Raw genomic sequence first — 22,357 nt, forward strand, 5'->3', positions numbered from 1 at the left:
CACTTCCATAGATGCTGCCTGACCTGCTGAGTTCTTCCAGCATTTTGTGTGTTTTGCCTTGGATTTCCAGCATCTGCAAATTTTCTCATGTTTGTGTCAGGGTAGGTCTTACACAGTGAGCGGTAGGGCACTGAAGAGTGTGATAGAGCAAAGGGAGCTGGGAATAACATGGTCCATAATTCATTGAAAGTTCCATCACAGTTAGATAGGGTCGTAAAGAAAGCTTTTGGCACATTGGCCTTGATAGATCAAGGTACTGGGTACAGGAGATGGGATGTTATGATGTTATGTTGAAGTTGTACAAGGCATTGGTGAGGGCTAATTTGGAGTATGTGCAACACACACAAAATGCTGGAGGAACTCAGCAGATGAGACAGCATCTATGAAAAAAAAGTACAGTTGACATTTTGGCCCAAAACATCAGCTGTACTCTTTTCCATAGATGCTGCCTCGCCTGCTGAGTTCCTCCAGCATTTTGTGTGTGTTGCTTGGATTTCCGGCATCTGCAGATTTCCTTTTGTTTGGTGTATTGTCTGTAGGTCATCTACCTACAGGAAAGTAGTAAATAAATTGAAAGAGTATAGAAAATTTACAAGGATGTTGCCAGGACCAGAGGACCTGAATTATAAGGAAAGATTGAATAGGTTAGAACTTTATTCCCTAAAATGTAGAAGATTGAGAGATTTGATAAGAGGTATACACAATTATGAGGGGTATAGATAAGGTAAACGCAAGTAGGCTTTTTCCACTGAGGTTGGGTGGGACTGCAACTAGAGGTCATGGGTTAGGAGTGAAAGGTGAAATGGTTAAGGGGAACATGAGGGGAAATGTTTTCACTCAGTGTGATGAGAGTGTGGAATGAGCTGCCAGTGCAAGTAGTGGAGCCGATTTTGATTTCAACATTATAGAAGTTTGGATAGGTACATGGATGGAAAGGGTATGGAGGGCTATGGTCCGGGTGCAAGATGATGGAACTAGGTAGTTTAAATGCTTCAGATGAGCTGAAGGGCTTGTTTCTGTACTGTAGTTTTCCATGATCTCTTCCCTCAATGAAGAGAAAACAGAAACACTCATGTCCCAAGTCATGTTCTGCATAAAGATTAAACAGAGGCTGCAACTAAATGGAACAGATGGAGCACCTGATAGCATTTATTTCTTTGGTTTAATGTTCATTGGTTACAGACTCAAGGTTCCTTATACAGTGTTAGCTTGGTACAAAACATTTCCCTATTTAAATGATTGAACTAAAATGTGAGCATAACATTTACATTTTCAGTAAACCTGAAACAACTTCAAAGTATTCAGTGAAATGAGGAGATAAGTTTTTTTTTATCCCCATTCATGACTGCACAATGAGTCAATTCCCACCTTTACAGTTAACTAAATATTTAGAGCTAACCTTTAGAGTTAGCACCAATAACTTGTACCTCCAAACCCAATCTGATCTCTGCAGTATGATCAAATTTAGCATCTTCAAACTTCTCTTTAAGAGTCAATGCTCATACAATGACTGGTTCAAAGCCCCCTTGCTGGCTTATTTAATAAATGCACTGCCAAGTGTGAACTGAATGCTACGGACCACAAGAGTAAGTATCCAAACAAATGTTAGAGGTTTCACTGAAAGGGTGGAGGTAGGGAAGGAAACAAAGATAGGAAATCCTCAAAATCAGACAACTAGAGGGATGGTGGTATTTGGTTGAACTGAGTATGTGGATGATGCCTGTATCTGCGCACTCTCACAGGCTGAGCTACAAGCCACTATTGATATGTTTGAAGCCTAAGAGAGAATGGATGTTACATTCAACAAAGACCATAGAAACAGAGTCAGGCTATTCAGCCCACTTCAAAGTTCAAAGTAAATTTATTATCAAAGTACATATATGTCACCATATACAACCCTGAAATTCATTTACTTGCTGGCGTTCACAGTGAATACAAGTAATGCAATAAAATCAATGAAAATGAAAAGGATCTTGGTGATTGTAGGGATGACTCACAGCGGACTGAAAAGCTTGAGCATGTAGATATTAAGGAAGAGGATGTGCTGGAGCTTTTGGAAAGGATCAAGTTGGATAAGTCACTGGGACCGGACAAGATGTACCCCAGGCTACTGTGGGAAACGAGGGAGGAAATTGCTGAGCTTCTGGCGATGATCTTTGCATCATCAGTGGGGACAGGAGAGGTTCTGGAGGATTGGAGGGTTGCAGATGTTGTTCCCTTATTCAAGAAAGGGAGTAGAGATAGCCCAGGAAATTATAGACCAGTGAGTCATACCTCAGTGGTTGGTAAGTTGATGGACAAGATCCTGAGAGGCAGGAATTATGAACATTTGGAGAGGTATAATATGATTAGGAGTAGTCAGCATGGCTTTGTCAAGGGCAGGTCGTGCCTTACCAGCCTGACTGAATTTTTTGTGGATGTGACTAAACACATTGATGAAGGTAGAACAGTAGATGTAGTGTATATGGATTTTAGCAAGGCATTTGACAAGGTACCCCATGCAAGGCTTATTGAGAAAGTAAGGAGCCATGGGATCCAAGGGGACATTGCTGTGTGGATCCAGAACTGGCTTGCCACAGAAGGCAAAGAGTGGTCGTAGACGGGTCATATTCTGCATGGAGGTTGGTCACCAGTGGTGTGCCTCAGGGATCTGTTCTGGGACCCTTACTCTTCCTGATTTTTATAAATGACTGGATGAGGAAGTGGAGGGATGGGTTAGTAAATTTGCTGGTGACATGAAGGTTGGGAGTGTTGTGGATAGTGTGGAGGGATGTCAGAGGTTACAGCGGGACATTGATAGGATGCAAAACTGGGCTGAGAAGTGGCAGATGGAGTTCAACCCAGATAAGTGTGAAGTGGTTTATTTTGGTAGGTCAAATATGATGGCAGAATATAGTATTAATGGTAAGACTCTTGACAGTGTGGAGGATCAGAGGGATCTTGGGGTCCGAGTCAACAGGACACTCAAAGCTGCTGCGCAGATTGACTCTGTGGTTAAGGCATATGGTGCATTGGCCTTCATCAATAGTGGGATTGAGTTTAGGAGCCGAGAGGTAATGTTGCAGCTATATAGGGCCCTGGTCAGACTCCACTTGGAGTACTGTGCTCAGTTCAGGTCGCCTCACTGCAGGAAAGATGTGGAAGCCATAGAAAGGGTGCAGAGGAGATTTACAAGGATGTTGCCTGGATTGGGAAGCATGCCTTATGAGGATAGGTTGAGTGAACTCGGCCCTTTTCTCCTTGGACCAATGGAGGATGAGAGGTGACCTGATAGGGGTGTACAAGATAATGAGAGGCATTGATCATGTGGATAGTCAGAGGCTTTTTCCCAGGGCTGAAATGGCTAGCACAAGAGGGCACAGTTTTAAGGTGCTTGGAAGTAGGTACAGAGGAGATGTCAGGGGTAAGTTTTTTTACGCAGAGAGTGGTGAGTGCGTGGAATGGGCTGCCGGCGATGGCAGTGGTGGAGGCAGAAACAATAGGGTCTTTTAAGAGACTCCTGGATAGGTACATGGAGCTTAGAGAAACAGAGAGCCATGGGTAACCCTAGGTAATTTCTAAGGTAATTACATGTTCAGCACAGCATTGTGGGCCGAAGGGCCTGTATTGTGCTGTAGGTTTTCTATATTTCTAAATATCGCACCAAACAGGATGCACAACAAAGTGCAAAAGACAACAAACTGCAAATACAAAAATAAAGAGAAGAAAATGAATTAGACAAAGGACACATACCAACATCAACCAGGTGAACTACACTGTGCTCCAACAATAAAATCTCCCCCCTGGAAAATGTGGACCACTTCCCGTATCTCAGGAGACACCTCTCGGTGAAGGTGTTCCGTACCAGTGAAATTCGCCATCACCTTCAATGCACTGGAACAGCCCATGGTTAGCTAAGAAAAATGACACCCGAAGATCAAACCTGGCTCAAAACTTGTGGTCTTCCCAGTAACAGTGATCCCTGCGCTCCTGTATGCTTCTAAGAGCTGGGAAACTGCATCCTTTCCCCCGTCCCTCCAATTCTCTTAGTGCATCTCGAGGCACTGGAAAATACCGTCAAGGTTGTCTCTGCGAAACCCTCCAAATGCACTGGAGGTACTGAGGCCCTGGTTACACTCGGCTGTCGCTGTTCATTTGGCGGTGTCATCGGAACTCCAGACTCCTAACATGGACCTTACGGTTAACTTTCAGTTACCAACCAAGTCTCAGTCTTACAAGTGGATCTGTGCCGACTGGGAACCTGATAGAAGCGGCTTAACAGGGAATAGTGAGCAAAGAAAGAAATCTTCTGGCTCCATCAGTTCATCATTCTGGCATCCAGTCAACCCTCCCGTGTAAATCTCTCAGCCCCTGTTCCTTTTCCCTCCCTCGCTGGTCCAGCTCCTCCACCTCCTTAACCTTTCACCCAAACTCTTCCGGGGGGAGGGGCTTCTCCTGAATGTCATGCGGGCTTTCAAAAGACCACTATATATCAACTGCCCCTCTTCTCCATCGATAGAAACGTTTCCCTCCCGCTTTATATACTTCTTCTGTCACCCTTTGGGAAGAAAAAGCCTGTTCAAATACTTGCCCTCCTCCGGTTGACCTGCACTGCTCTGTAAGGGTGGCTGCAGTCTGAAGTTGATCCCCTCTGGGAGGAGCAGCAACAGTGGGTAAATCGGAACTCCCAACGTAATAGGGCTCACATGAACAGGCATTAGACCTTGCTAATTAACGCCAGAATGACCATCACACGCTATAATGCCTAAATTACTGCCTAATCAAACCTGGCAGTCAGTGTAGTTCACACATTTCCTGGGATAATTAAGTTCATCTCTAATATCTCACCCAACCTTATTCGTTTCAACCTCTGCTTGCCACTTGTTTTGCGTTGCCAGTTTTGTTTTGCTTACATCACATTGTTTGGTTTCGTTATTTCACACATCGTCCATTTTCGCTGCCATCAGTCCATTCTCCGTGTTCTTGGGGGCTGGTCGATTCTCCTCCGGACTTTCTGCTTTACAACCGAAAATAAATCGACAATTAAAATCAACAATTTTATTTTCTAATTTGACTTTACCACCAACATGCCACACGAGGGGTGGGTCGCGCAACACAGGAGGGGCGCATTTTGAAAGGGTTACGTTCCCAACCTTCCCGTTCTTCATCCTGTCCCGCCACAGATTTGCAACGTCACGGCTCTCTTTATCTTGCAGAGATTTGTTGCTTCATGTTTTCTTCGGGTTGGGCTGTTCTGGTCCTTTGCAAAAGTTGTTTTCATTCTGCTTTCACTACGCAGTCATCAATTCTCTGGCAGTGACCAGAACAACCACGTTAAGTGCAGTTTGGCTGATGCCCACTCTTCTCTTCTTTAAGTATTTTGTTGGGACATCCTGAGGTTATCAGGGGTGCCGAATAAACCTATCACCTATCAAAGTGCACCATTTTTTTCTCTTTCAAAAAATTAGCTAGTGAGATGCATGCTCAAACATTCCGAGGATTTTAGGTGGGGTACTTCAGGTAACACTTGGTCAGCATCCGTGTCCGCTCCATTCTCCTCAAACTACTGCTGCGCTCGGAATGACCTGAAGTCTGACCTCACTCCCCCTCCCCTCCCACACAGAACACCCCCAGTCCTTCGCATATTTTCGGGTGACACTTCACCTCCAATCTGGGCAATCTCCTGCCTACGTGGCTGCGGTCCGCTTCGCTGGTCACCTGATACCAGCTCAGCCATTCGAAACCCCCGGTGTAGCGGTGTTTGCTTCTAAGGTCGTGGTGGTTCCCAGTGTCCTGTGGGCTGGCGATCTTTGCCACGTCTGCCGAACTGCCTGCGGACGAGTGACATTCCGCGGCTAAAAGAGGAAGACCGACGAACGTGGGTCACAAAATAAAAAGGCATCAAAAGGCAAACTAAGTGTCAGATTTAGCTTTTCCTTTCAACTTTGTATTTTGGAAGCCGGGAACATGGGGCTATTCAATTTCTGGATCTCTGAATATTCTTGCCCAAGGATAAAAATCTCAAATTTAAAATTATTATATGAGGTGGTACCTCGCACTCTGTGGGTTCCAGTCCAACAGAACAATTTGCACTTATATGGCACCCTTAACCTAGTACAATGTCCTAAAGAATTTCACTGAATATTACAATGAAACAATTTGAAGACAGCCACGTAAAGGGATAGAGAAAAGATGGCCAAAAAGTTTGGTAGAGGAGGGAAGAAGTGCCCAGGTGGGAATTCCAAAGCCTGGAGCACAAACTGATGAAGGGTCGGCTGCAGATGGCAGAGCGATGAAACACAGGCCCTGTTTATGTACAGAAGGTCTTTGGTCTAAAATATTAACTCTGCTTCTCTGGCTTCCAGCATTTTCTGTTTTTATTCTTGGAACTAAAAGGCTGATGATCCACAGACGATATCAACTTCTTGTTCTTGGGAGATGGACGATTAATACACTGCACAGACATCAACAATGGAAGTGCTGTCCTTATCAGAATGAATGTGGTGACCGAAGGGACCAGTCAGTGGAAGCCAAGTGTAAAACGTTTGTTTATTATCTTGATTGCTGAGTTTCCCCTATTATGGAGCTTAAAGCAAATCTACAAATTCCCAGTGCATCCCTCTGCATACCCCCACCGAAAAGAATCAAAGACATTGTGATTTGGTACAAGAACTGTACGTACCCTGTGGTTGGCTGGCAAAAGGTTTTCTGGACAGAGGCCCATTATTCCCCTTGGTGTTGTGCCTGTACCCGATTGAATCTACGTCTTGGTGTTTGATGAATTCTTCCTGACACTCCCCCACTATTGTCCGCTGGAAGACTGCTCTCAGCTGGTTCTTCATAATAAAAGGAAAGCCTGGATAAATAAGAGAACCCCTAACCCCATACCATACCCACCCTGAACCTGTCACATCCCAACCGTGACCATAAGACATAGCTCAGTCTGCACATTGAGTCTGCTCCATCAGATTTTTTATCCCTCCCAATCCCTATCTCCTGCCTTCTCCCCACAACTTTTAATGCCCTGATTAATCAAGAACCTATCAACCTCTGCTTTAAGTATACCCAATGACTTCCCCTTCACAGCTGTCTGCAGCAATGAGTTCCACCGATTCACCACTCTCTGGCTAAAGAAATCCCTCCTGAACTCTGTTCTGAAGGGATGTTTCGCCATTCTGAGGTTGTGCTCTCTGGTCCTAGACTCCCCCACTATAGGAAACATCCTCTCCACATCCACTCAATCTAGGCCTTTCAATATTTGATAGGTTTCAGTGAGATCCCCCCCCCCCCCACTATTCTTCTAAACGCCAGTGATTACAGGCCCAGAGCTAGCAGACACATTAACCCTTTCATTCCCAGAATCGTTCTCGTGAACCTCCTCTGGACTCTCTCTGATGCCAGCACATCTCTTCTTAGATAAAGGGCCCAGAACTGCTCACAATACTCCCAGTGCGGTCTGACCAATGCATTATAAAGCCTCAGCATTACATCCTTGCTTTTACACTCTTGTCCTCCCAAAATGAATGCTAACATTGCATTCGCCTTCCTCACCACCGACTCAACCTGCAAGTTAACCTTTAGAGAATCCGGCACGAGGACTCCCAAGTTCCTTTGCACCTCTGATTTCTAAAAATTTTCCCCCATTTAGAAAATAGTCTGCGCCTTTATTCCTTTTACCAAAGTGCATGACCATACACTTCCCTATACTGTATTCCATCTGCCACTTCTTTGCCCATTCTTCTAATCTCTCTGTCCTTTTGCAGACTCCTTGCTTCCTAAATTCTACCTGCCCCTCCACTTATCTTCACATGACCATACCATACTAATTATCTCACCTCAGCTCGAGCACCATCACCCCCACTCTTGCCTCAGTCCCAACCCTGTGCCACAAGGACATTAAATCCACAAGGACTTACCTCACATGTGATACTCTTCACAGAGGGGTCATCAATTTCCTCCAAACTTAACCTGAAAGTGGATTAATGATTGAGTCTCTTTAGAAGGCACCATAAGAAAGGAAGCTTGAATGGAATTGATCCTTTTATTTCTCTTCTGTACCCCCTGCCACTCCCCACCCCTCCACAACACCACACACTTCTTTCTCCTCTTACCCTGAAGGCATATTTGGGGTGTGAGTAAGGGTGCAGGGAGGTGGGAGGAGTAATATTCCAGAGACACCAACCTCCCCAACAAACATCACCTGTGTATTGAGTTGTACTTGATTACAAAATCTTTCAGTACATTTGGCTATTGAACACATTATTCATGAGTCTATTCTGTGAAAGACCCATCTGCACTCTCTCATACTTTTTCTTTCAGAAATTTTATTCAAATATCTATCTACTGTATATTTAAAAGAATATTGTAGACGTTACTCTCCCTGGTCAACCAACTCTTTGTGTAACATATATTATGTCTTTCTCCTAGACTTTCCCACTATTCTTTATTTTCTTTAAAATAATTTTATTAAAATATACCAAAACCCATCTAAATTTTGAGTCAGATTTCCTCTGTCCTTTGATCCTAGCCACGTATATTAAAGAAGTGGTGAGATGAACCTACAGAGTATAGATAAAATTGATTTTAGTTTAGGGTTGAGAAGAGTCAACAAGGATTGACAGAAAGGAAACCATGTTTAACAAATCTGTTGGATTCTTGTTTAAGGTTGTAACTAGATAAAGGTGAATCAGATTCATTTGGTCTTTCAGAAGGTGCTACAGAAGAAATTATTAAACAAAGTTAGAATGCACTATATTGGGGGTAATATACTTTGGTTTATTTTATGGTTTATTACTGTCACTTGTACTGAGATACAGTGAAAAGCCTGACTTACGTACTGTTCATACAGATCAGACCATTACACAGAGCGTTGAGGTAGAACAAGGCAAAACAATAACAATGCAGAATAAAGTGTAACAGTTACAGAGAAAGTACAGTGTAGGTAAATGATAAGATGCAAGATCATAACGAGGTAGATTGTGAAGCCAAGAGTCCATCTTACGGTACAAGTGGCCTATTCAATAGTTTGATAACAGTGGAATAGAAGTTGTCATTGAGCCTGGTGATACATGCTTTCAGGCTTTTGTATCTTCTGCCTGATGGAGGAGGAGGAGAAGAGAGAATGCCCGGGGTGAGTGGTGTCTTTGATTGTTCTGGCTGCTGTACCAAGGCAGAGGGAAGTGCAGACAGAGAGGGGAAGCTAGTTTCTGTGATGTACTGAGCACATATCAACAGCTCTGCAGTTTCTTGTGGTCACATGTAGAGCAGTTAGCTAGACCAGTTAACCATAATGCATCCAGACAGAATGTACATTGAAAAAAATTGGTAAGAGTTGACAGGGCCATGCCGAATTTATTGCATAGTCAGTGGATTGGTATCAGATAAAAAACAGAGCATAGGAATGAACGGGTCATTCTTGGGTTGGAAGGTTGAGACCAGTAGGCACTGCTGGGAATGGCACTAGGGCCCAGATGCTCACAATCTGTATCAGTGACTTGCGTGAGGAGTTCAACCTTCCCTTTGCCTTCACAGATGCTGCCTGGCCCACTGAGTTACTCCAGCAGTTTGCTTTTGCTCCAGGCTACAGCACCTGTATTTAATAATCGTTATCTTAACTAGAGTTGTTAAGCTCTTGTTCTTCTAGTTTAATTTTGTCAAGTTAAATGTGACTGGCACGGGTTTCCTGCCATCTATGATTATTTAAAGAGGACTCTCGTTTAGTGCCTTAGCAGGGTCATTGTGTTGGAGAGAATGAGTTGTCCCATGGTGTCGCTCAGTCATTCCTTCGAGGTTCTGTTGCTATTCCTATATCTAACCTCTTGTTTCAGACTCCTGTTCCTCCTCTCCTGAGTCAAGCTGTAAGCCTGCCATCCGCAGCTCTTGGGTTGAGTCAGTGCCGGCGACCTCTGGGACAGAGAAAGGCTGTCGTTCCTCTGCACCTGGGTCCAGTCCTCTGTGAGCACACCGTGACACTAGGACAGCAGTCTCTTGAGTTTATAAGATTGAGAGGTGACTTCCTTGAAGTATATGAAGTTCTTATGGTTTGCAAGTGTTAAGGCAGAGATGATATTTCCCTTGGCTGAGGTGTCTAGAGCCAGGGGCCACAGTCTCAGAATAAGGCATCATCTATTCCAGCGTGAGATGGGGAGAAGTTTGTGTATCTAGAGGGTGGTGAATCTTTTCAATTGTTTACCTGTGAAAACTGGAGGACTGTTATTCCAGTAGGAATCATTGAGTAACATTTCTACCTCTTAGCCCTAATGCCCTGAGATGATGGTATCCATCTGAGCTGAGAGCTACCAAAGTGAACAGAGAACAGTCGCCACAGGGCATTTTGACAGTAATCTTCTCGGTGGGGGTGGGGGTATGTCTAAATTTAAATAGGGGAAAAAAAACAAACCCAGTTGGTTTGGCCATCACAATACAGTTGAGAGAGCCCATTATTCCTTACCATGTTTTCCTGTAAGCAAACTCTTGGGCCACTGGTCGAGCCAGTGAAAATAGATCAGCCTTCCGCTGCAGCTGGCTGCTGTCTTCCTTGCAAAGTGGAGTGGCCACCTGGTAACAAGAAATGGAGAATGTGTTAGAGTCCAGCCCATATAAAAACCCAGAACCTTGTCACTATTTGAGAGAGAGGTTTCCCTGTGAAGCAGGAGTTCTTTAACAAGAGTTGAAGACTTGCTTATTCCCTTAATCTCCCTATTTGTGGAAAAAAATATCTAATCTCCTCAAGCTTAATAAATACCAGCCTTGCTCTCTCGACTGTAAAATAAACTTCATTCGTCATAAAAAATATGCCCATCAAAAGAACATAATGCAAAGCTCTTTACATTCCTGGTGTTCTTCAGTCAGTATTATTGCTGGTTCTGTACACAGTAGGGTTAGCACATCTTTTTCTTTTATACATGGCATCATTGACACTTATGTGACCCCTTGGGTGGACAGACCCTCCCATTGTTTAAATGATTCCCCTGCCAGACTCATCCCTCAATGTCCAGTTACCAAAGAACTCCAGACTGTGGTCCTTCCCCATAGAGCTTTTGGATTGGCTGTAATGAGCTTCAGTGCATTCCTCAGCACATGCTCCTGCAGCCTGGAATATGCCATTCAGCAGCATTCCCTCACAGACATCTTGCTGTGCTGAAAGACCAAGTTCTGGCAGGCCAAATGCAACCATCCACTGATTTGAAGATCTTCCAGTAGCACTTGGAGGTCTATCTGTATCTGTGTCCCTGGCCTGTAGATTTGAGAGTCCTCTTTATATAGTTGCTTGGGATTAACTGTGACAAGGACCTTCTCCACACCCTCTGAACAATTCCACAGTTTGCAAAGAGGTGAGCGACTATATCTTCCCCATCACAGCAAATCCCAAGGACAGAGTGCATTGGGTGTGATTTTCCGAGTGCACAGGAAGGAGGTGACTGGGAGAACCCCTCTCACCACCCACCAAGTGAGGCCTTGGTGCCTGTTGGTGAGATCTGATGTTAAGGCATTCTGCCAGATGATTTGGAAAGGGAATCACCCCACAGTATCTATACAGTCCCCTTGTCCCACAGTGTCTTCTGGATGTTCTTTGCTGACCACTGCCTGATGGACTTGTAGTCAACTTTTCCAGTTAGGACAGGTAATGTGACCATGTCCAACAAACGGAGACATTGCATAGCAACAGGGCCAGACTCCGCAACACTGGGGACAAATAGAACATCAGCACGCAGTGACACTTGGTGCCTGCATGCTTTAGTTTCTGACATAGTCTGATGCAGCCTTCTGTAATCCAGCAGGGAAGGGGGTAAAGCCAAGCATTAAGTCGGAAAAATAAAGATACCCACTTTTGTTCAATGGAGACTTGGGAGAGTGCAGATGCTGGAATCTGGAGCAATAAACAATCTTTTGGAGGAACTCGGAGGTTCCAGCAACATCTGTGTGTGGGGGGTGGGGGCGGTCGTTTCCGTTCGAGACCCTGCGTCAGCAATTTTTTTGTTAACGCTGCTGGAAATGTGTTACTTTTACTGTGGCGACCCTGGCACACAAGACCCGAGGGAAGTTGGTACCGGCAGCGCTCGCTTCCAAAGCAGAACCCGTTTAACCCCTGCATTCAGTGACATGGTCCTGATGAAGAGTCTCGGCCCGAAACGTAGATTGTTCACTCTTTTCCATAGATGCTGCCTGGCCTGCCGAGTTCCTCCAGCATATTGTGTGTGTTGCTTTGGGTTTCCAGTATCTACAGATTTTCTCGTATTTGTGACTATTAAACTGTTCCTTATAATTTATAATTAACGTCAGAAGGACCCTACCTGGTGGTGCACCAGCTGCGTGCTGTCTCCGCGCCCAGTGTTAGACGGCCCGCAGCCCCGTTCATCCTCTCCCATGGCGGGATCACTGTCCTTCATCTTGAGCGGGGTTGCCTGCTTATCGTTCAGCCTCGAGAGATCCACATCTTCCACGGAACCGCTGTTGGGGAAGGTGGTGGTCACCAGTTGCCGCCCAATCACCTGGTTCGCTCTGACTCCCTCCGCGGGACTCTTGCCCGAGTTGGGGCTGTAGCAGTCGGCAGGTGCACTGGTTAAAGTCCGCAGCCGTTTGCTTCCAGGGAAGGCGTTTTCGCTGCTACTAACCGATTTTCTCTTTGAATTTTGGGGCGATGCACCGGCCAGTCTGAACTGGGGGAGGCTGCTGAAGGCGGCTGGGTTGGCCCCCCACTCCCGGAGAGCCTTCTGCATCCTCCGCACATGGAGAGGCTTGGTCGCCATGCCGACCAGGGCCATGATCTCCAGGAACTCCTCCTCTCCGGCCTCGCAGAGTTGCCTCACGTCGTCCCCTCCCTGTTGGACGAAGGTCTGGTAATAGACTGAAAGATTGGCTCTCTGCAGCAGGTAGTACAGCTGGAGTTCACCGAGGGTTCGCGGCAAAGACATCGTCGCTACCGGACCTAGGGGCAAGCAACAGGAACAGCGTTCAGACACTATCCTGGTCTCAGTAAACACGTCCTGCGCTGGCAGAGTGTTATCACAGGGACAGTATTCGTCATCCCACAGAAAAATAGCCAGAGTCTTACAGCATGGAAACCGGCCCTTCGGCCCTCCATGTCCATACCAACCATCTATACCAACAAGAGAAAATCTGCAAACGCTGGAAATCCAAGCGACACAAACAAAATGCTGGAGGAACTCAGCGTCTTCGGAAAAGAGTAAACAGTCGACATTTCGTTCCGAGACCCTTCATGAGTCCTAATGAAGTGTCTCAGCCCGAAACGTCATTTCCATAGATGCTGAGTTCCTCAAGCATTTTGTGTGTGTTGCTCCCAAATCCCACTTGCCAGCACATGGTCCGTACCCGACTGTGCCTTGGCAATTCAAGATGCTTCTTTGCGCGTTTTATCTACCGTTGGGGAAAACAGCCTGCAATCGGTGTATATTACATTAACTCTGCATAAAACACATATACGGTATATTTTGTACAGCTTTTATATAATCACTCTCCAATACAATTTATATACAGTGTATCTTCTACAGTTAATATACACACAGTATAGCATATACTATACAGATTTAAAGTAGCATACATTCCACACAATCAGTATTTGCGGTGTATATGTTAGTAGATGGACCGGTGTGGTCGTTACTGATTGTGTATATTATTGTATTCCTGGACACATTAACAACAGCCTGAAGTCAGTTGCTGATGTCAGTTTATCTAAAATTTCGTTTTCTTTAGCTCTAATCTTCTTTATCCCCTGTTATTTACGTTGCTTAATTGAAATGACTGGATATACAATTTAAGACAATTCTGAGCTATCAGAATATTTTGTATAAAATCGAAAAACAGTTCTACTTTGAAGCCAACGTCACTTGATCGGAGCCCGGGGAACAGAACACTAATCGCCAACCAGCAGGTGAAAGGGACATTTCCTATGACTCCGTAAACTGGTTCAGTGTGGAATGTCCACAGACCTCTGCTTTACCTTTATACATACCAGTGCTCCTCGGATGAAACGGCCCTAAAGACACTGGTGCTCAGGCGGTGAGGTACCTGTACTGAGATATGCTGGCAGCGCAATCTGAGTGAGTCTCGATCTTCAGTCTGTGCCACTTCTCCCTCGCTGCTACCGTTCACTTTGCCGTTGAAGTTATGTTTTTTTTGTGTGTATCTGTGTGTTGTTTGAGAGAGCGCTGGATATCCCCGGCTCGGCTCACGCCTCCACAGAGGGCGGTTGGGGACGATCGCTGAATGACGCGTGTCCGTCCGTGGGTAGAGGCGGGGGCGGCGAGCAGTCCGCATCTGACTTCCACAGCCCGGGGAGAGGCTCGATCAGAAGGCGGTAGGAGATAGCAGGTGCAAAGAAAGCCACCCGTACACCGCCTGACTGAACGCCTTCACTTCTCGGATGTCATGAATCATTTTGTCCTGGCTCTGAGACCATAAACAGGAGAATAGGCCATTCAGCCCCTCGAGCCTGCTTCATCATTCAGTGAGATTGAGGCTGATTCAGTTTTCGCCAGAACCACATTATCCTCAACCCCCAAAACTGAGGAAGCATTTATCTACCTCGGCTTTCAATATATTCCTTGATCTGCACCCATAGCTTTCCGGGTCTAAAAATTCCAAAGGCTCAAATCCCTGAGCAACACACACAAAATGCTGGAGGAACTCAGTAGGTCAGGCAACATCTATACAAAGGAATAAACAGTCGACGTTTCAGGCCGACACCTTTCACCAGGACTGGAAAGGTAGGGAGAAGAAGCCAGATGGGGAAGAGGATGGGGTACAAGCTGGCGAGTCGAAGAGTCGAGAGCAGCAGTGAGAAGAGGGTCTCACTGAACTCCCATGGAAGCAAAGACCTCCGAGATCAATTATCAATTATGGAAAACTCTGAACATCCTCTACATAGCACCATCCAGAGACAGAGAAGCAGTTTCAGCGACAGGTTACTATTGATGCAATGCTCCTCAGACAGGATGAAGAGGTCAATACTCCCCAATGCCATTAGGCTTTACAATTCAACCGCCAGGACTTAAGAACTTTTTAAAAGCTATTATTAATGCTTTTTGAGATAGTGATTTAGATGCATATCATATTTTTTACTGAGTTAAGTATTGTATGTTATTAGTTTTGCTACAACAAGTGTATGGGACATTGGAAAAAAAGTTGAATTTCCCCATGGGGATGAATAAAGTATCTATCTATCTATCTATCTATCTAAGAGGCTTCACAGTGGAGCAACAAATCATCAACACAGGCAACTCTGCAGATGCTGGAAATCCAGAACAACATATACAAAAAGTTGGAGGAATTTTGTGTGTGCCTGACCTGCTGTTGTATATTTGCTGCTCTATTGCGAAGTCTTGTCCAGATATGCCTACCCTGAAGAAGTTTAAATCTTCTCTTGGACAGGAATTCAAAGAGACCTTCTCTCACTGCTCACCCTCTGTGATCTCTGCCGCTCTGGGCTCTTTGACCATGTGCTACCTTTCCCTGAGAGATCGAATTCCTCCTGGTCTTGGTCTCAAATGGGTGGCCCTTATTCTGAGACTGTGCCCTCTGGTCATGGATTCTCCCACAAGGGGAGAAATACCTTCTCAGCATTTAACTGGTTAGTCCTCCTGAGAATCTTGCTTGTTTCAATAACATGGCCTCTCATTCTTTCAAAATCCAACTGGCACGGACCAAATCTGTTCAACTTTTCATCACAAGACTTTCCTTCTATACTCAGGATCGTCCAAGTGAGCCTTCTCTGAATCACCTCCAATGAAATCATAAAGGGACCAAAACCATTTGCAGTACTGTAGATGTGGCCTCACTGGTGCCCTGTATAGCTGTAATAAATCTCCCCAAACATTACACTCCAAACCACCTTGAAGCAAAAGCCAGCATTCCATCACCTGCTGCACCCGGGTTGTGCTGGATTTCTGTTTCATGTACAAACATCCCAGATCACTGTGTGCTGCCTTTTTCTGAAGATTTTCTTCATGTAAATAATATAATTCTTCTTTCCAAACACAACCATTTCACATTTTCCCACATTATAATCTATTTGCCAACACATTGACCACTTACTGAACCTGTCAACGTCTCCCCGTAAATGGCTCATATCCCTTACAACTCACCTTCCCATCTAGTTTTGTATGGTTAGTAGATTTGGTCACTGTACGTTCACCTCCTTCTTGTAAATCACAATAAGTATTATAAATAACTGTGGTCCCAGCACTGATCCAAGTGCCGCCCACTGGTAACAGATTGCCAACATGAAAATGATTCCCTTGTCCCTGCTCACTCCTTCCTGCTATTAGCTCAATCTCTATCTCAGATTCAGATTCAGTTTATTGTCATTTAGAAACCACAAATGCAATGCAGTTAAAAAAATGAGACAATGTTCCTCCAGAATGACAAAAGCAAATGACAAAACAGACTACACCAGAAAATCCACGTAACGTTTGGCAATCCCCAATCCAGAGTCCGGAGAGGCTGCTGTGTATTAATATCACGCTACCGTCTTAGTGCATTCCCCGAAAAGGAGCTCCAAATCCACCAGACAAAACACGACCAAAAACTAAAGCTACAAGACCTGCACAAAACCACATAGTTACAACAGTGCAAACAATAGCATAATTGATAAAAAACAGACCATGGCTAATTACCTCCAACACCACAAGCTGTGTTCTGGTGAGGTAGTCCTCCATCATGCTGCCAAATGCCTTGTGATTTCTACTGATACCCTTCCATCCACACTGACTGAAATTTCCTCAAACAACTCAAATAAATTTGCCAAACATAATTTTCCCTGCACACAGGTATGCTGACTCAGCCGGCAGAGGTAATAACTTTTGATACTCCTTTGGTACTCCTTTGATAATTTATTCTATCATTGTTAATAATAGGTGTTAGGCTAATCAGCCCATAGTTTCTCACTTTATACCTTCCTTTATGAGTAAGGAGCCACATCGGTCTCTATTTCCATTCACTTACTATTTCAACATTCAGTTTTAAAAATCAATTTAAAAGAAATACCATTTACACTTCAAAGCCTAAAATCTTTGAAACACCTTATCGGCTCAGACTCAGAAGAGTGTAGGTTTAATCCCCATTTTAGACATCCAAGTTCAAAAAATGGCACTGACTCTCTATGACTGACCATCATACACTCAGAAGGGCAGTGTAAGGGAGTCCCACACTGTTGGAAGGGCATTGCTGAGGATTAGCCACTATGTCTAAGGAAATGTGTTGAGGTGACCAAATTAACAGCAATAGTGTAAAGGACAAGTTCATCCAAAATGGTTTCTAAACTGATATATTGAGGAACCAATGAGGAGCAGGCTATTTTAGATTGTGTGATGAGAAAGGGTTAATTAATAATCATGTGATTAAGGGACCTTTAGGAAATAGTGATCACAATCAAATTATATATAAAAACTGAAAGTGATTTAGCTTAATCTGCAATCATTTCCTTAGAAGTAAACAAAGCAAACTACAAAGATACAGGATCTGGTTGTCTACAGTAGATTAGGAAACCACATTAAAAGGCATGATAGCAAAGGAGCATTGGCTAACATTTAAAGAATGAATTCATGGTTTACAACAAATGTAGATCCTGTTAAAAACGGAAAGCAGGAAAAGTGATCCAACAGTAGCCAAGAAGAGAAAGGAAAGGTTGTATTAGATGAAACAAAAAGTCTTCAAATGTCGTCAAAATGAGCAATAATGTTGAGGGTAGAAGGCATAAGAGTTGGAACATCACACTGCAGTTGTACAGAATATAAGTTAGATCACACTGAGCGGATTGTGTACAGGGAAGATGTGGTGGTAGTAGTAGAGAGGGTACTGACAAGCCTCTCCCAGAGTGGTTCCTGGAAAAGAAGGCTGCAGTTATATGAAAAGATTGGATAAGTTGGGTTTATTCTCACTGCAATATAGAAGGTAGCGAGGTGACCTTATAGAAGTTTATAAAGTTGTGAGGTACATAGATAGTCAGAATCTTTAGGATATTTTTCCCAGGGTTGAGGAGTCCAAAATTAGAAGGCACAGGTAAGTTTTTTTTCCAGTAGGATGGTGAATATCTGGAATGAGCTGCCAGAGGAAATTGAGGAAGCAGATACAATTACAATGTTTACAAGTCATTTGGACAGGTACTTGGATTGGAAGTGCATGAAGGTATCTGGGCATCTAGGTCGGTATGGACAAAGTGGGCCAAAGGGCCTGTTTCTACTACATTCAGAAGGAAGAGAAACAAGACTTACACACAATATTCCAGTTTTGGCCCCACCAGGGTCCTGTCTGCAGTCATCTAGAAGTGGTCTCACTATTGTTTTGTACAATTTGACTAAAGACTTCCCTTGTTTATGTACCAATCCCTTTGAAATAAGGGTCAGTATTCCACTTGCCTTTGCTATTACTTACTGTGTGTCAGCTTTCTGCATTTCATTCACAAGGATTCCCATATCCCTTTGTATTGTAACTTTCTGCAGCTTTTCTCCATTTAAGTAATGCTCTTTCCTTTTGTTCTTCATTTCAGAGTGAACCACTTCACACTTTCCCACCTTATACTTCACTTGCCAATTTTTGCCCACTCACGTATCCCATTAGTGTCTCTCTGTAAAATATATCCTCCTCTCAACTCACTCTCACCTAGTGTTATTTGCAAATTTGGCTCCCATATGTTGACATCTTCCTTCAAGTCTTCATATTGTAAACAGTGGTGGTCTCAGCATTGATCTCTATGATACACCACTTGTCACAGTGAAACTTAACAATGACCTCCCCCCACCTTACTCACTGCTTCCTGCCTGTTAGCTAATATAATATTATCCATGCTAATATAATATCTCCAACACCGTTATCTGGTGAAATAATTGTTTGTGGAAGAGAACAGTGGTGTGCTGGGTTGGGGGCTGGCCCCTACAGGACAGCTCTCCTGTCAGTGCTGCTCTCCAGTTTTTGCTTCCTTGGAAGACAAGTTGTTTATGGCTGACCCAGTGCAAGATGAGAAACTGCTGTGTGTTTGTTCTTGCAGAAGCGTGGCTGTACAACATCCCATGCACCATCAGCCTTTAAGCCATGCCACTCAGGGACTTGTGCTATCCTATCTATCTGTGCTGTGTGCAATTGTTTGTACTGGGTTTTGTACCTTGGCCTCGGAGGAATGCTGTTTTGTTTGGCTGTCTACATGTGTAGGGTTAAATGACAATTAAACTTGAACTTGAACCTTGTCAAATGCCCAGAAGTCCAACATCAATAAGTTTGAAAGGGAACAGAGAAAATTTACAAAGATGTTCTGGAAACTTGAGGACCTGAGTTATAGGGAAAGGTTGAATAGGTTAGGACCTTGTTTCCTGGAGCCTTATGAGAACGAGGGGAGATATGATAGAAGTATATAAAATTATGAGGGGTATAGATAGGGTAAATGCAAGCAGGCTTTTTCCACTGAGGTAAGGAGAGACTAGAACCAGAGGTCATGGGTTAAAGATGAAAGGTGAAAAGTTTAAAAGGAACATAAGGAGGAGCTTCTTATTTAGAGGGTGGTGAGAATGTGAAACAAGCTGCCAGTGGAAGTGGTGGATGCGGTTTCAATTTCAATATTTAAAAAAAGTTCGGATAAGATCATGGATGGAAAGGATATGGAGGGCTGTGGTGAAAGCTGAAGGGACTAAGCAGAATAATAGTTTGGCTTGGACTAAAAGGGCTGAAGGGCCTGTTTCTGCTCTATGACTTTATTTCTATGACTCTCTGACTGGTTCCTCTTTATCTACTCTGGTCAGGACTTCTTCAAAAATTTACAATGCATTTTCAGGCACAATTTCCCCGTTATGATGTCATGCTGACTCTGATTAGATTATTAAATTGAATCTCCTCCCACAGCCCACAGACACTCTCCCTATGACACATTTTCTCCGTCCACTGAATCTCCTCCCACAGCCTAGATGCTCTCCTGCATTATGGACTCTACTCACGCATGGAATCTCCTCCCACTGTCCACGGACACTCTTCCTATGACAGATTCTCCCCACTCACCAAATGCCTCCTACAGCCCAGACATTTTGCTCTATCATATGTTTTATCCACCCACTAAATCCCCTCCCACAGCCCACGGACACCCTCCTATTACAGATTTTCCCCACCCACAAGATCTCCTCCCACAATCCAGACATCTCCCTCATTACAGATTTCAACCACCCATTGAATCCTTTCATCCAGCTCATGGGCACTCTGTCTATCACAGACTCTCCCCACTCACTGAATCACCTTGTATAGCCCATGGACACTCCTGTCATGGACTCTACCCTCCCACTGAATCCCCCACGACTCATGTATACTCTCTCCTCAGGATTAAAGAAGACTTGCATCCACTCCAATTTTGTGGGCTCTGAGATAGCCAATGTGGGAATCACAAAAAGAATAAGAAGTAGCTGACAAGGCAGATAAGTGGGTAATTTGTGCTCCTGATGCATGAATTCAAGGTTCTCAACTCCATCCTGAATAACCCTTCTCCACTTTGAGTAGCACTGTCCTTCCTCAGGAGTCAGTGGGGATGTTGCTTTTGTTCAAGGGAGCTTTGGGCACATCTTTGAATCATCTTTGTCTACTTGTAGGGATGGCTTTGGACACAAAGAGGGGAGTTAGGGTTTAAGGACAGGGATGTGGGGGAATTAGAGGCCAGGTCAGAGTCCAGGCCTCCACTCCGTGCTTGAACACCAGGAACATGGACATATGATGAAGGACATCTGTGCACAGATGTTGGGCCGGCAAGTGCTGTAGATGAAGACCAGCGAGGGCAAGGGCTGGTGGCCTCCAGGTTAATGAGTCCCCAGGTTGGCGGGTTCCAGGATTGGAGATCCATGTGGGCAGGAAGCACAAGAGTCAGTCACCCCTAGGTGCGCGAGTCAGTGAGTCTGGAGTTTGAGGCCTGGAGTTCGGGGTCCTGTCCTCAATGAGTCCTGGGGTCAATACCAAAGATCGAAACCCGAAGGTCGATCAGAAGTCCCATAGTCAGAGGCCTGATGTCTGTGAGTCCGCTGGAGGCTGGAGGCCCAGAGGCAGCCTGTCCTAGGGTTGGAGGATGTCTGCCTCTGTGTGGGTGGGAAGGAGGAAATGGGCTTATTTTGCTGTTGTTCTTTGATTGCTGACATTAGTTGCTATTGTTGTTGCCGGAATATGTGGCGACACTTGCAGGCTCCCCCCCAGCACACCTTTAGGTTGTGATGGTTGTTAACACAAATGACACATTTCACTGTATGTTTCAATGTACATGTAATAAATAAATTAATCTGAATTGGCCAGAGCTCAAAATACAGCGTCTTAAAGAGACTTGTGTTAGTCATGTGAATTATGTAGCCTGTCCAATGCAGCTGAATTATAACTATGGTCTATATGTTGGGGTTGTTGATATAGGAGAAGAAACTTAAGTTGGTTTGCTGATATTTCCAGTGAATTTAGAAAATCTTGTGGAGACAGTGTTGGTGACATTTTTTCAGTGCCTTGAAATGTCTGCTACAGACAGATCAGATTTCAGAAATCATGGCTCACTCTACATGTGTGCTGCCAAGTCAGTATTATGTCTTTCTCATTGCAGGTCTGCTAGAGAGATCCACAGACTAGCCACACCCCACATAGCTGTAAATTACACTTCAGGAGGAAGGAAAATGCCTGCATCGTAGCACCTGGTGCTTAGCCATGAGGAATGAAGAGACTACATTAGAGGAACATATTTTATGTGGACATTCACCTGTCTGTAGTAGATTACAGTCTGCCCAAAGGCAAAAGAAAGCAAGTGTGTCATTTCCTTGGACAGAGAGATTCCATATTGGTACTATACTGCAGGACATGTGAGGACTATGATAAGGGAGCACATTTGAGGAGGTTGTCCTGGCTTTGGCACATCATCTAGCCTGCCTGACAGGACACATGAGATAGTTATGAGGGTAGTCTACCTCCAAACATATAGAAGAATTTATTGAGACCTAGAGGTCTGGCACTTCAGGTCTGGAAGCAGGACACACTTCTGCTCAGAGAAGCCTTAACACTGCCACATCACAGCGTTGATGAAGCTAGTTTCTGTTTACTGAAGGCACATAACTAGGGGTATTCCAGAAGGATTTAATGAAAGCTTTGTTTAGTGTTTAGTATCAAACCCCCTCCCACACACACACACACACACACACACACACACACACACACACACACACACACATACACGCACACGCACACGCACACGCACACGCACACACACACACACTGTTGTCATGGAAAAATAGAGAGATGTCACCCAGCTACAGGTTGATGTTAACTGGAAACGGAGTGCTTTCCTCTGAGGGGAGATTGTTGTTCTGTGCAGAGAACAGAAACTGAGGGAACATTGTTGCCTTCAGGGAGAGACACCTGTATGAGGGAT

The 22,357-nt window shown here is 44.5% G+C and overlaps 1 protein-coding gene across 3 annotated transcripts; it reads right to left on the minus strand.

The window, feature by feature from the left end:
• Window positions 1-1,369: 1,369 nt before the first annotated feature.
• Window positions 1,370-14,160, minus strand: LOC140741289 (NGFI-A-binding protein 1-like). Of its 3 annotated transcripts, none has more exons than XM_073071319.1 (6): window positions 13,952-14,160; window positions 12,273-12,907; window positions 10,430-10,536; window positions 7,896-7,947; window positions 6,662-6,815; window positions 1,370-4,993 (listed from the first exon to the last, which is right to left on the minus strand). In XM_073071319.1, the coding sequence occupies exons 2-6, from the start codon at window positions 12,891-12,893 to the stop codon at window positions 4,917-4,919; spliced, it is 1,011 nt and encodes a 336-aa protein (XP_072927420.1). In that variant the 5' UTR covers window positions 12,894-12,907; window positions 13,952-14,160; the 3' UTR covers window positions 1,370-4,916. The 3 variants fall into 3 exon arrangements, with proteins under 3 accessions (XP_072927420.1, XP_072927419.1, XP_072927421.1); XM_073071318.1 differs by having other exon boundaries at window positions 1,370-4,996; XM_073071320.1 differs by lacking the exon at window positions 6,662-6,815.
• Window positions 14,161-22,357: the final 8,197 nt, after the last annotated feature.

This window comes from Hemitrygon akajei, chromosome 18, assembly GCF_048418815.1.
Source record: "Hemitrygon akajei chromosome 18, sHemAka1.3, whole genome shotgun sequence".
NCBI classification, from domain to species: domain Eukaryota; kingdom Metazoa; phylum Chordata; class Chondrichthyes; order Myliobatiformes; family Dasyatidae; genus Hemitrygon; species Hemitrygon akajei.

Excerpts from the sequence above, each read along its gene's own strand:
- LOC140741289 (XM_073071318.1), bottom strand. The coding sequence starts at position 12,893 with ATGTCTTTGCCGCGAACCCTCGGTGAACTCCAGCTGTACTACCTGCTG. Across the intron at positions 10,537-12,272 it reads CGCAGCTGGTGCACCACCAG|GTGGCCACTCCACTTTGCAA; the intron begins GTAGGGTCCTTC and ends TCTTGTTACCAG. Across the intron at positions 6,816-7,895 it reads TGAAGAGTATCACATGTGAG|AACCAGCTGAGAGCAGTCTT; the intron begins GTAAGTCCTTGT and ends TTTATTATGAAG.